This window comes from Glycine max, chromosome 10, assembly GCF_000004515.6.
Source record: "Glycine max cultivar Williams 82 chromosome 10, Glycine_max_v4.0, whole genome shotgun sequence".
NCBI classification, from domain to species: domain Eukaryota; kingdom Viridiplantae; phylum Streptophyta; class Magnoliopsida; order Fabales; family Fabaceae; genus Glycine; species Glycine max.
This window is the reverse complement of record NC_038246.2, coordinates 34575787-34589005: the sequence shown is the minus strand read 5'-3', so window position 1 is coordinate 34589005 and position 13219 is coordinate 34575787. Positions and strand designations below refer to the sequence as shown.

General features: G+C 35.4%; 1 protein-coding gene and 1 long non-coding RNA gene across 2 annotated transcripts; one reads left to right on the top strand and one right to left on the bottom strand.

Annotated features, from left to right (window-relative positions):
- Positions 1-801: 801 nt before the first annotated feature.
- Positions 802-6435, top strand: LOC102663025 (receptor-like protein 52). The gene is given in 5 exon segments (XM_026124244.1): positions 802-805; positions 1776-2513; positions 4078-4485; positions 4488-6322; positions 6406-6435. Coding segments are annotated over 5 exon segments (3015 nt in total).
- A 4741-nt stretch (positions 6436-11176) lies between these two features.
- LOC106794908 (uncharacterized) lies at positions 11177-13072 on the bottom strand. The gene is made up of 5 exons (XR_003263115.2): positions 12874-13072; positions 12667-12756; positions 12382-12466; positions 11886-12016; positions 11177-11250 (listed from the first exon to the last, which is right to left on the bottom strand). It is a non-coding gene; the product is annotated as an uncharacterized lncRNA (long non-coding RNA).
- Between the last annotated feature and the right edge of the window lie 147 nt (positions 13073-13219).

Here is a 13219-nt window from a genome sequence, read left to right as displayed (position 1 = left end):
GAATTTTATAATAGATTTCAAAAACAGGGTTAATGACAACATTCAAGGTCATTACCCTTGTCAAAACATAAAGGGCTAAGGGGTGTTTCGAATTCTACTAAAAGGAGACGTCATTTTGAAATTCCTATCACGCCAATGTGACCGAGTTCAGTGAAGGTCACGAAAATAACATCAATTTTATAAAAAGATAACTTATACAACGTCTCATTTTCAAGGGTTTTTCAAAGGAAGTCTAAAAACACCATATTATAGTACCAAAAACACAAGAGACACTAAGAGAAGTTCAAACTAACTAGGAGAAAGACTTAGAAGTCAAGATTACCTTAGAGAAGCTATGAAAGAAACAATTGAGGGATTTTTCTCCATCGAATCCTTGAGGTGGATTCTAAGGATTCTACTCCGATTAAAACATCCTCTTGGTATGGTGGTTTCGGCGGTGAGCAACGGTGGCTTGTGGTGGCCACCGGTGGTCATGGGTGGTGGAGGAGGAGATGCTGGGGCTTGGGTGGGCGTTTGGAGAGAAAAAGGGTGAAAAATCGTGTTTTTCACGCTGAAGAACGAATTTATAATTTGCAGATCTCGCTAAGCGAAGTCCACTTTTGGCGCTAAGCTAGACTTATCGTGCTTAGTGCAATTCCTCTTGGGTTGGGATTTGTGCTTAGCACAACAATTCGCATTGAGCACAATTCCTCTTGCGCTAAGCGCGACAATTACCCCTCGGGTTGGAATTGTACTTAGTGCGCTTCTTCCGCTAAGAGAGAGGTCAACAGTTATTATTTTAAAAATCCCAATGGTCAAAATATGGGTAATTGTCACAGAAACCTATAGTCAAAATCTTAAGATGATCCAACGATTAACGAATCCAGGATTGTGATTTTACTAGAATAGGTTTAAGTAAAGTTTGAAATCCTATAATTTCAACTTAGGTGAATAAAACTCCACATAACTCAACATCCACATCAAACAAATCACACATGACTAATTCACACCATACCTAAATTCATTCAAGTCAATCATATAATCAAATAACACGATGAATACAATTAAACATTGATTTATAATTAGCGAAATTTCAGGGTGTTACACACTGCTCATATGGGTGTAATTCCTAATAGTATATTAGTTTAGTGGAAGTCTTACTTATGTTCTATATCTTATGTTTTACAAAAATTTTGTTGTTGGGATTTTCTATAGAAATAAAGTTGAAGTTTATCATTTCATTATCTGCTTGTTTTGTTTGCAATATTTATGTTGTGTTTGAATAGATCTTTATAAAGAATAAAGTTTGGACCAATTGGAAATAAGCATGACTAAAATCACATTGCATGTAATTTTCATGTTGCTTATCCATATTGACCTATGTCATTGAGTGTACTGATGTGGTGGTCATTGGGGTCTAGTTACATTTGTAGTGACGAAAGCCACAATGATTCTGTAGAAATTTCAGATGACAATTTAGTCCATCTAAGTTAGTAGCATAGTTAGAAAATTTCTCGTTGTCCAAATATTCCAATGATGCCATGTAGACTTTGCCATTTACATTAACCGAAAAAATTGACGGTGGGACGAATTTGTCGCACTTTTTACAAATTAACGAACAATTTTTTTTTCAAAATTTAGGGATCCAATTGTTAGTGCTTTGTAAATTCAATGACCAAATTTGGTATTTATCCAATATATTATCGTAGTTATTTTAATAAAACCTGAGGCTTGTATACTTCCCATTCATTGCTCCTTTTCAACTCCTATCTTTGTGTTCTATTAATTTTCTGCAGGCATGCTTGGCTTGGCTTTTGCTGTTGTTTTCCTTTTAACTGCATTTGTAGTGTTATCTTCATGTGGCCACTCACCACTTGGTTGCAATGAAGAAGAAAGGCATGGTCTTCAATGGATCAAGGGAAGCTTCAAAGATCCATCATCATGGCTTTCCTCTTGGGAAGAAGAGGATTGTTGTCAATGGAAAGGTGTAGTTTGCAGCAATATTACAGGATATATTGTCAAGTTGGACCTCAGGAATCCTTGCTTCCCACGGAGGAACCAAGGAGGTCAACCAAACTGTGACTTTAACAAATATGTTCTTAAAGCTAAACATGCTCATCCTTCTATATTGCAGCTTAAATATCTCACTTATTTAGATTTGAGTGGAAACAAATTTAATAGTTCAATACCAATGTTCATCCAAACTATGGAGCATCTGCAATTCCTTTCTCTCTCTGATTGTCATTTTAGTGGGAGGATCCCTTACAATCTTGGGAACCTCACAAAATTGCTCCTTCTTGATTTCAGCTTCAATCCTCTTCTATATGCTGATGACTTTTATTGGATTTCTCAACTTCCATCACTCCAATACCTTTACATGCGTGATGTGCATCTTGGTAAGACACGAAATTTGTTGCAGGCACTCAGCATGCTTCCTTCTTTGATAGAAATAGAATTGAGGAATTGTGGACTAAACAAGTTACACACTTATCAACTTGTTAGAGCCACAAACTGTGGAAGCAATGCCTTCAAAGGTTATTTTGATGATGCCAAAGAATTCAAGAATGAAGAGAAAGATTCAAGAGAAGTTTCAAGTTTTCAAGAATCAAGAATCAAGAATAATCAAGATTCAAGGTTCAAGATCTCAAGAATCATGATCAAGATTCAAGACTAAAGATTCAAGAATGAAGAGAAGACTCAATCAAGATAAGTATTAAAAAGTTTTTCAAAACTTTGAATAACACATGAGTTTTTGACAAAACCTTTTACCAAAGAGTTTTTACTCTCTGGTAATCGATTACCAGATTGTTGTAATCGATTACCAGTAGCAAAATTGTTTTGAAAAAGTTTTCAAATTGAATTTACAACGTTCCAATTATTTTCAAAAAGCTGTAATTGATTACAATGTTTTGATAATCGATTACCAGTGCCTTTGAATGTTGAAATTCAAATGTGAAGATTCACATCCTTTCACACAAAAGCTTTGTGTAATCGATTACACCAATTTGGTAATCGATTACCAGTGTTTGTTTCTGAATAAATCAAAGATGTAACTCTTCAAAAAGGTTTTGACTTTTTCAAATTGGTTTTAAGTTTTTCTAAAAGTTATAACTCTTCTGAATGGTCTTCTTGGCTAGACATGAAGAGTCTATAAAAGCAAGGCTTTGATTTGCTTTTCGATATACTTTTCACATTAATTCAATCAATCCTTTACAAGCCTTGAATCTCTTTGAACTTCTTCTTCTTCTTCTTCTTTGTACCAAAAGCTTTCTGAAGTTTTCTGGTTTTCCAAACCTTGAAAACTTGTGCTATTCATCTTTTCATTCTCTTCTCCCTTTGCCAAAATGAATTCGCCAAGGACTAACCGCCTAAATTCTTTTTGTGTCTCTCTTCTCCCTTTTCCAAAAGAACAAAGGACTAACCGCCTGAATTCTTTTGTGTCTCCCTTCTCCCTTGTTAAAGAATTCAAAATGACACAGTCTGAGAATTCTTTTGATTCTTCCCTTTCCCTAATACAAAAGTGTTCAAAGGACTAACCGCCTGAGAATTCTTTTGTATCCCCATTCACAAAGTATCAAAGGTTTAACAGCCTGAGATCTTTGTCTCAACACATTGGAGGGTACATCCTTTGTGGTACAAGTAGAGGGTACATCTACTTGGGTTTGACTGAGAACAAGAGAGGGTACATCTCTTGTGGATCAGTTCTAGTGGAGGGTACATCCACTAGGTTCAAAGAGAACAAGGGAGGGTACATCCCTTGTGGAGCTTTGCTTGTAAAAGGATTTTTACAAGGTTGAAAGAAATCTCAAGGACCGCAAGTCGCTTGGGGACTGGATGTAGGCACGGGTTGTTGCCGAACCAGTATAAAAACTCTTGTGTGTTTGTTTCCTTCTTCCCTACTCTTTTACTTTCCGTTGTGCATTTAATTTTCGCTTTTACTTTCTGTTAAGTTTCTCTTCTACTCCTTATTCTCTTAACAACATAGTAAAAGCCTTAGAAGAGTAATTTTTTAATTAGTAAAGGTTTATGAATAATTAATTCAACCCCCCCTTCTTAATTATTCTGAGGCCACTCGATCCAACACAAACCTTTCCCAAGTGGAGGTCCTAAATCTAGAAGAAAATAAACTTCAAGCTCCAATTCTGAATGCTTTTCAAAACATGTCTTCCATTGCAGAGATTGAATTTTCTTTCAACAACCTGAGTTCCACTCCATTCTGGTTGGGAACCTATAGTAATCTGGTCTATCTATCTGTTGAAAATAATGCTCTTTATGGCTCACTTCCATCTACTTTACAAAATCTGACTTCCTTGATTTACCTCGACCTTTCAGAAAACAATTTTGATTCTGTTCCATCCTGGTTAGGTGAGTTAAAGGGTCTTCAATACTTGTATCTTTCAGGCAATGATTTAAAACATATTGAAGGATCTCTAGCATCTTTTCTAGGAAACTGTTGTCATCTTCATTCATTAGATATGTCAAGTAACAATCTTAAAGGAGATGCACTTGGAGTCTACATACAGTACGGATGCATTAGGTATGATTAATGCAATTGGATTTGAGTCACAATAAATTTAATGATAGTTTGCCACCATGGTTGGGACAACTTGAAAATCTATCTGACTTGTATATTCATGACAGTAATTTGGTTGGGACCTATCCTTGTGATATGATAACAAAACTTATTAATCTGAAGAAGTTGGTACTTTCCAATAACAACTTTAACGGGTGTCTTCCTAACTGTGTTGGCCAACTTCTCAATTTAACCACCTTACTTCTTTCTTCTAATCATTTTAATGGTGTCATTCCTAGGAGTCTAGAGCAACTTGTAAGCCTAAAATCTCTAGATCTTTCAAGAAACTCTTTAAACGGTACAATTCCCCAAAATATTGGTCAACTTAAAAATTTGATCACCCTCTATCTTTTTTATAATAATTTACATGGAAGCATACCTTATAGTCTTGGTCAACTTCTAAACCTGCAAAACTTTGACATGTCCCTAAATCATTTGGAGAGTTCGGTGTCTGACATAAGATGGCCTAAGCAACTTGTTTACCTGAACCTCACCAATAACAATATCACTGGGTCACTTCCACAAGATATTGCTGATAGGTTGCCCAATGTTAGTCACTTGCTTTTTGGAAACAACCTTATAAATGGTTCCATTCCAAATTCATTGTGCAAAATAGACTCCTTGTACAATCTTGACCTTTCAAGCAACTTGTTATCTGGTGAAATTCCTGATTGTTGGAGTGCTACTCAAGGTCTCAATGTGTTAAATTTGGTATCCAACAAATTATCAGGTGTTATTCCAAGCTGTCTCGGTAACCTACCCATGTTGGCATGGTTTCATTTGAACAATAAAAGTCTTCAGGGTGGGATTCCATCATCTTTGAGAAATTTACAGCAACTTTTAATTCTGGATCTAGGAGAGAACCATCTGTCTGGGATTATACCTTTATGGATGGGGAACATTTTCTACTCAATGCAGATTCTAAGGCTACGGCAAAACATGTTGATTGGAAAAATTCCTTCACAACTATGCCAACTTTCTGCACTGCAAATCTTGGACCTTTCAAACAACAACCTGATGGGATCAATCCCTCACTGCATTGGAAATCTCACAGCAATGATTTTAGGAAAGAAATCTTCTGTCATCCAACCTAGTGAAGAGCCTAGAGATGTTGAATGGTATGAACAAGAGGTCAGACAAGTCATTAAAGGAAGGGAACTTGACTATACCAGGAATCTAAAACTGGTAGCCAACATGGACTTCTCAAATAACAATTTGAGTGGTACTATTCCTGAAGGAATAGCATTGCTTTCTGCATTGCAAGGCCTAAATCTATCACACAATCATCTGTCAGGACATATCCCTAAAAGGATAGGGGACATGAAATCTCTAGAATCTCTTGATATCTCTCATGACCAACTTTCAGGCACAATTTCAGACAGCATATCAAGTTTAACTTCGTTAAGCCACTTGAATTTGTCCTACAACAATCTTTCAGGACCAATTCCAAAAGGAACTCAATTGTCAACCCTTGATGATCCTTTAATTTATACGGGCAACCAATTTCTCTGTGGGCCTCCACTGCCAAATGAGTGTTCTGCTGATGATTCCCAACATGACAATGTAGATGAAGATGAAGATGGCAAAAAGGATAAAGTAGCAAAATTGTGGTTTTACTTTATCATTGCACTTGGCTATGCTCTTGGATTTTGGGCTGTGATTGGAAGCTTGTTGATTAAGACAAGTTGGAGGCGTTCTTACTTTCAATACATTGACGACTCAACTCAAAGGATAAATGTATCATGGGCAATACATTTATCAAATTTCAAGGCAAGATTTACAGGAAGCCCTGTTGCTGAGTCACACATTATTGGAGTGTTTATGCTTTCTGTTTTTGTTTTATGCATTTATAGGATTTCATGTTTATTATGCTTGATAAGTGATTACTTCACATTTGTATAAGGGTAGTAATGCTACCTGCTACTTGTAGAATTTGCGTTGTCATGCTCATGTCATGCCTAGAGGGTAGTGCTATTTTCTTCTAGTTTATTAAATTAATAATGTTGCAAGCTTAGCTTTCTCTATTCACCAATAATCTGATTATTGCTTTATTATTTGGTGGAAGTTGTTTATGCACCAGTAAACATACTCAGTTATAGGAGATTTACTATGGTAATTGGTACCCTTTAGGTCTATGGTGCCCAATGCACAAGCTATCATGCATTTAATGATAAATGATTTTATAATAAAAAAAAATTAGAAGTTACTGCATCTACCGGTTGCAAAAGAAATGCTTGCAACTTACACCAAACACAGGAAAAGATGATTACCCAAGTAATGGCCCCAATCATAATGTTACTTACATCTACCTGAAACTCTTTCTATGCCTACCTATTTTAATTCTCCGGTTTATACACTTGTTTTACTCTGATTCCTCTGTTTAAATAAACTTTCAGTATCTAATGAAAATCAATAAAAGGATTCTGCAAGTGTAAGGGAGAGAGGGTGTATGGATTCAAAACACATTTAGAATCAAGAAAGATGAAACACAAGGTGTCAAGGTCTTACTTAAATTGTCTCTGGAAGGGTTATATCATTTGTTGGTGTTGTTGGTATGCTTTGGTCATGTAATCTGGAGGATAACTTTTGATATGGTTGAGTCAGAAAAGGGAAGCTGGCTGTCCTTATTGTTACAGTGTTACTAAGCTTTAGCAGATCTTATTAAGTTTTCTCAAAGTTCATTTGTCATCCATAATTGCAATGGATGTCTTGTATGAACTGGACAAGTTGAATTGGGATAGTCCCATGGGAGAGACATGCATGAGACATTATAGAAATATAGGTCAACTGACTATATTTTAATATCTGTAATGAGAGATATATCATTTAGTGCATGTAAAACCAAATGAATGCTATCTTCCACCAACTAACATGGTAATATTTTAGTTCATTGTCGTGCTGTTTCAGTTGATGTTTGAAGGCTTTTGCAAGTTCAACTTGTTTTGGGGCATGCTTATATTCGATGCATTGATAAGTTAACCTAGAACACAAATATAACATTTTGAATAATCAATACATTAGCAAGGTTTAAGTTGATGAGTGACACGTAATTAATAATCTTTACGCCTTTTGTTTGTTCTATACCCTTGGACGATTATTTTGCTTGCTTTGAAGTTGCTTCGCCACTGTGGAAGCTAGTAATGCTATGATTTATGGTTAAGTGGCTGTTAAACAGACTTATAGACCAAAACCATGCATGCAATGAAGCAAGCAAATGCCCTTGAGGTCCCAAAATTAACTAGGTAGTGGACCTATCTCCTTTTTTATCCAAAAGAAATTCATAAATCCGAGAAAACCCTCATGAAAATTATTTCAATAATTTAAATATCAAGTCCCTTGGCTTTGTATATAATTGACATACACCCATAACAGGTAGTTAATGGCCAAAGGTCGCGTTATAATGAAAATGATATTCATACCAACAAAGTAAAGCATCAAAATACATATCTGGCTACAAATATATGATTAAGTTGTTATTCTAATCTCAACAGTCTGATAACTTAACCCCAAGAAAACAGAATAGGCACCAATACTCTATAAAAGAAATACGAAAAAGTATATTGAAATGTTAATGAAAATCCATTTTTCCATGTCAAACTCGATGCAGCATGAGAGCAAATCCAGTCCTTACAGGACAGCAAATTTTAAGCAGTTCTTTCTTTATAGTATAAAGTATTTTGCTGTCATGGTCAGATTTACTTCTGTCTATTTTAGAAAATGATTCTGAAATCAAAATTTGTTTTTGAATACTATTAGGAGATGGCATGTAGAAGTGGGTATAAGACTGAACAAAAATAACTAATAGACTGAGCAAAAACAACTAACAGACTAAGTAGATGAGCAGCACACCGAACAAACTAAGCAATAGATCGAACATACTATGCAATCAGATTTAGCAGTCGAAGCAATCAGACTGAAGCAAAAGACTATCAGAGATGCGGAAGATTAAAATATGGTATTTATAAACCAGAAACATAAACGTATATGAAGAAGTGAGGAACAAAACTGATGTGATGTATTTCAATTTTGTAACTCAGTTTTGCACTCTAAAAACTGTTACAGTAACCTGTTTAAATAGAAAACTATGAAGCCCCTCATTTGGGCAAAACAAACAGCAAATTATGACTAAGCTAAAAGTAGGCATCATTATGCAGCTACAAGTTGCTTTTTCTGAACACAAGCAAACTTTGACCAAATGTACAAGGAACCACAAAAATTGCAGAGACATTAAAATGTTTTAATACAACAACTTCCAAAAATCTCAACTGCCTAGGCTCCTCCTTCAAAATTTTCTTCAACACTTCAAGTTGATCTTAACACAATCCCACGTCTATGGAGGATCACCTTTAAGTAAACAATCATTTGCATCCCCTTACTTAACAAAAATGTTTGTAACCCTCATAATCCAATTTTGAACTCGAAGGACCTTAGCTTTAGGAGCTAGACGAGCCATGAAATTTACAACTACATTATCAATATTTTACTCTTAAGTAATTTTACTTGATAAGGAGGAGTATGATAATTCCAACAAAATATGTCCAATCAAGAGATTTACCTCTTGCATTTGCCAAAGCAATGACCATAGTTGTTGCAGCTTCCATGACCCATATAAAAGGATTCAAGATAAAACTGAAAAAATTCAGAAACTTGTTCTTCTTTTTCTCCTCCTCAAGTTTGTTGTGAACAAGAGCGGTAAACTTTTCCTCGGCAACTTCTGTAATGGGTTCATTTGAATCACACTTTATTGTCTGATCTACCTTTTCAATTGGCGAATTTTCCAAATCATTTACTTCCTTTGAAACAGCTTGTGTGGTTTCTTGCTTCCACTCCACCCGAAAACTTCTATCTTTCATTTTAATCGACATTAACTCACATCCAAAAGGATCAAATATAATGCAGCTCATATCTTTAAAACACAGAATGATTCCTTTCTAGCATTTGTCTCACACTTAACAAACTTTAATTTATCTCAGATACATATAACACATCTGGAATGTATTTAGTAGCTGAGGGAGTTTCAACAACAACTCCTTTTCCTTTGACCTCAACACTTTCTCTATTGCCAAAGGTAACTTTGGAGAAGCGGAGTGATTCAATTCCTTGAAAATGCTAGGCATTGTGGGTCATATGACTGTATATAATCCACACCTCTTTCTTAGTCCTTGTTGAGCAACAAAATAAATACTCCTTATTCTATTCTTCATGCTCAACAACTTGGGCTTGTTGTACCTGTTGGTTTGCCTTATTTTTAAAAATCTTCTCCATATGACCAAAAAGATTGCAGGCCTTGCATTTATGGACACTCCAAGAAAATCTCTAGCTCTTTCAAATGTCGATCTTGGAAGAGCTTTAGTCATGTATATATATATCAACAATTTGAAGATCAGAACAACAATAAATTAGCTTGATCTCACAAATCTTAACAACCTCCCGAACAACATGAAAATTTCACTTGAATATGCTTAGCCTTTCCATGTTGACATGGACTGGATTTTCAGCAATAGTAATTGCTGGTTTGATGTCACAATAAATTCCAATATATAGCTTCCAGCTGCTCTACTCTCAAATCAAACATAATTTTCTTCAACCAAATAGATTGGTTTGTTGCTATAGCCAGGGATCGACCCATACTGCAATGTTAAGGGGGTCAAATATGAAAACTAAGATTCATATATGCATATTAAATTTCATATGAAGTATTTATATGTTCTAAATCTTAATATATACGGCGGTGACATTTTCGTAGATATGTGTTCAAGGAGGTGGTGACTATTTTCTTTTTCATTCCTTGTAGACATTAGACATTTTATCTGTGTAGGGTGTCAATGCTTTATCAAATCATGTCATTCTATCTGATTAATGCTACTTTTAGACGACAAAAAGTGGTACATTATAAAACAAAGGCACATTTCTTGAATAATAGTTGAGCTGTTTTCCTAAAATCTACTACTTGTGGAATATGGATAGAGATGCTTCTATTTAGTTTTAAATTGGTACCGAACAAAGTGTTCAAAGCTTCACATATATCTTTATTAGTAGTTACAGAATTTCTTTACCGACACATTTATTTGTTTATTATTTTTTCTATTTAGTTTGAGGCAAAATGATATATTTTCTTGTACTAATATTCCAATTTTCTAATATTGCAATTTCACTCGCAGAGCAAATATGGCACATGCTCTTATCATGAGTTTCGAAAAGAATATCACAACTACAAAAAGAAGCTTCTACATCGGTTGAAAACCGGTATCTACGACGGGCCCCACACCGTCTTTGTTCCAGATGTCGTTGTATGTCGACAACAACAACATCGGTCATCCTAGGACCCGTCTTTGTAATGCAAGAATACAACGTCAGTGGCTATAAAAGAATAGACGTTATAAAAAAGGATTCAACGACGCACATATTAGACAACCCGTCGTTGTTTTGGTCCATTTCAACGTCGGGTTCGCAAGACTCATCGTTGTTGTTGTCCATATCAACGTCGGGTACCAATAACACCCGTATTTGTTTTGTTTCCTGTCAACATCGGTGGCGGGCTCACCACCGACGTTGTTTGGTAGTATGTCAACGTCGGTGGTGTGTACACCGTCATTGTTGTTTGAGATTTCAACGTCGGTGGCTGGAGCACCCGTCGTTGTTGGTAAATAAGGCTATAAAGACGGGTTTTCATAAGGACCGTCGTTGAAGTATTTTGCCTGCTCACAAAATTTGGGTTATACCATTCAAATTTCAAAAACAAAGCTACATTTATATACAGCAAACATATATAAATACATTTAAAGGATAAATAACACAATCATGCATCAACCAAAAGAAAAGGGATATCGACGGTGACACTCACAGTGAGAATGTTATAGGTGGTTCAAAGTTCATCAAAGCCTTTCATGCATGCATTGTTTATATATATGAAAATAAAACAAAACCAGATAGGGTATATATATATATAATTACCACTCGAGCCAATAAGCAAAGGGAGCAATGGACACAGTAGCAAAGAGTTGTCGATAAGCAACAAGGATAAGAGGGCTCATTCCAGATTCTATTGCAAGCATTTAAGTAATGTTCATCACTGCATAGACCAATTGCACAAGAACCAATTGCAAGTAGACCGGCACCCATATTAATTGTCTCTTTGTCACCCCTCAGTCTTAATTTGAACTTTGGAGAGAGTGTTGTATGTGATGAATGAAATGCATGAGAGTGATGAAGTAACTTATAACTAGTTGATTCCAGTCATGTTCATGTCAACAAAATTTAATGATGCTTCTGATAGAAAACAAGGCAGCAAGTAGGGTTCACCGCGAATATTGAGAAGATAGATAGAACATACCTATATACAACTGCGTTGAACCATTGCTATTCATAGAAATTGTTACTAGTCTTCTGTGTTGGGCCAAAGATCAAATTTGCATCCTTTCAGGCCAAGCAGAATTTAACCTTCGTGCAAAATCTTCCACTTCCCTACAAGAAAAGAAACAAAGTCATCAAATGCAACATAAAAGACAAAACAAAAAAATAAACCACTCAACAATTAGCTGACAAGATTATCCTCTTTCATAGGTTATATTTTGATATCACCATTCCAGAAGTTGTCAACTAAAATTAAATAAATGAATGAACTAGTACATAAGACAAATGCAGCACGCTCAACACTGAAGTCAATTAAGCAAGACTCCTCTTGATTAATAATATTTTACATCTTATGCAATCAATGAAACATGCACTAAACCAGTCAGGAAGATTCTGCATTTCATCAAATGACGATATTAATTGCATGCAGCATTCAAAATATGAGAATTTCACCCAACTGCTTTAGCACTAATTACCTGAGCATGTGACAAACTCCTCAAGAACTCTCTTTAATCATATTTTTCATCCCCTGGTCCCCTTCCCTTGGAATCCCTGCAATCTCTTTAATCATAATAATGATAATATCAACCAAAATATTATTAGACTGAAAAAATGACACTAACAGTTGATATAATGTATGCCTAGCTGATCAATTCAACAATTCATGTAAGCCTAGCTAATCAAATTTTATAACTAGAACATTTTTCAGTTTCATGTATTAACTTATAGTTCATGAATCCACAAACAAGGAGGAAACACACCTCTTCAATGCTTGTGCTGCTAGTCACTTTGCTGCTACTGAACTTTAGGAGCGGAATCAAAGCAAAAGCAAGGTCAAATGATAATATCATCTGCTCAAATGATAAAATCACTTATTATGGTAGATAATCCACATGTTGAATAACTAGTCTTCAACCCAAATTTAGGTATATAATAAACAAACAACAACAAAAGATTATCTCAATTACCTTCAAAATAACACTTGAGGCAGATTCAACCAAAATCTCCAGCCCCAAGGTAGCCATCAGTCATGCAAAAACAATGATACCCTGCACAGGAAATCTTATTAGTTATTAGCATGTACCTCTACCAAGCAACCATCCAATGACTGTGGACACTTCATTTGTTCACTTAACTGCTGCAGTGGCAAGCTTGGTGGTACTATAGCTGCACTAAATTGTTGCTGTGGTAATCAAATGCAGATGCAATGCAGTACAAGGGGGTAAAGACAATATATTACTACAATTATATGAAATTGAGAAGGTAATACTAAGAATAGAATATTAGTAGCATGACCGAAAATAAAATAGCCGC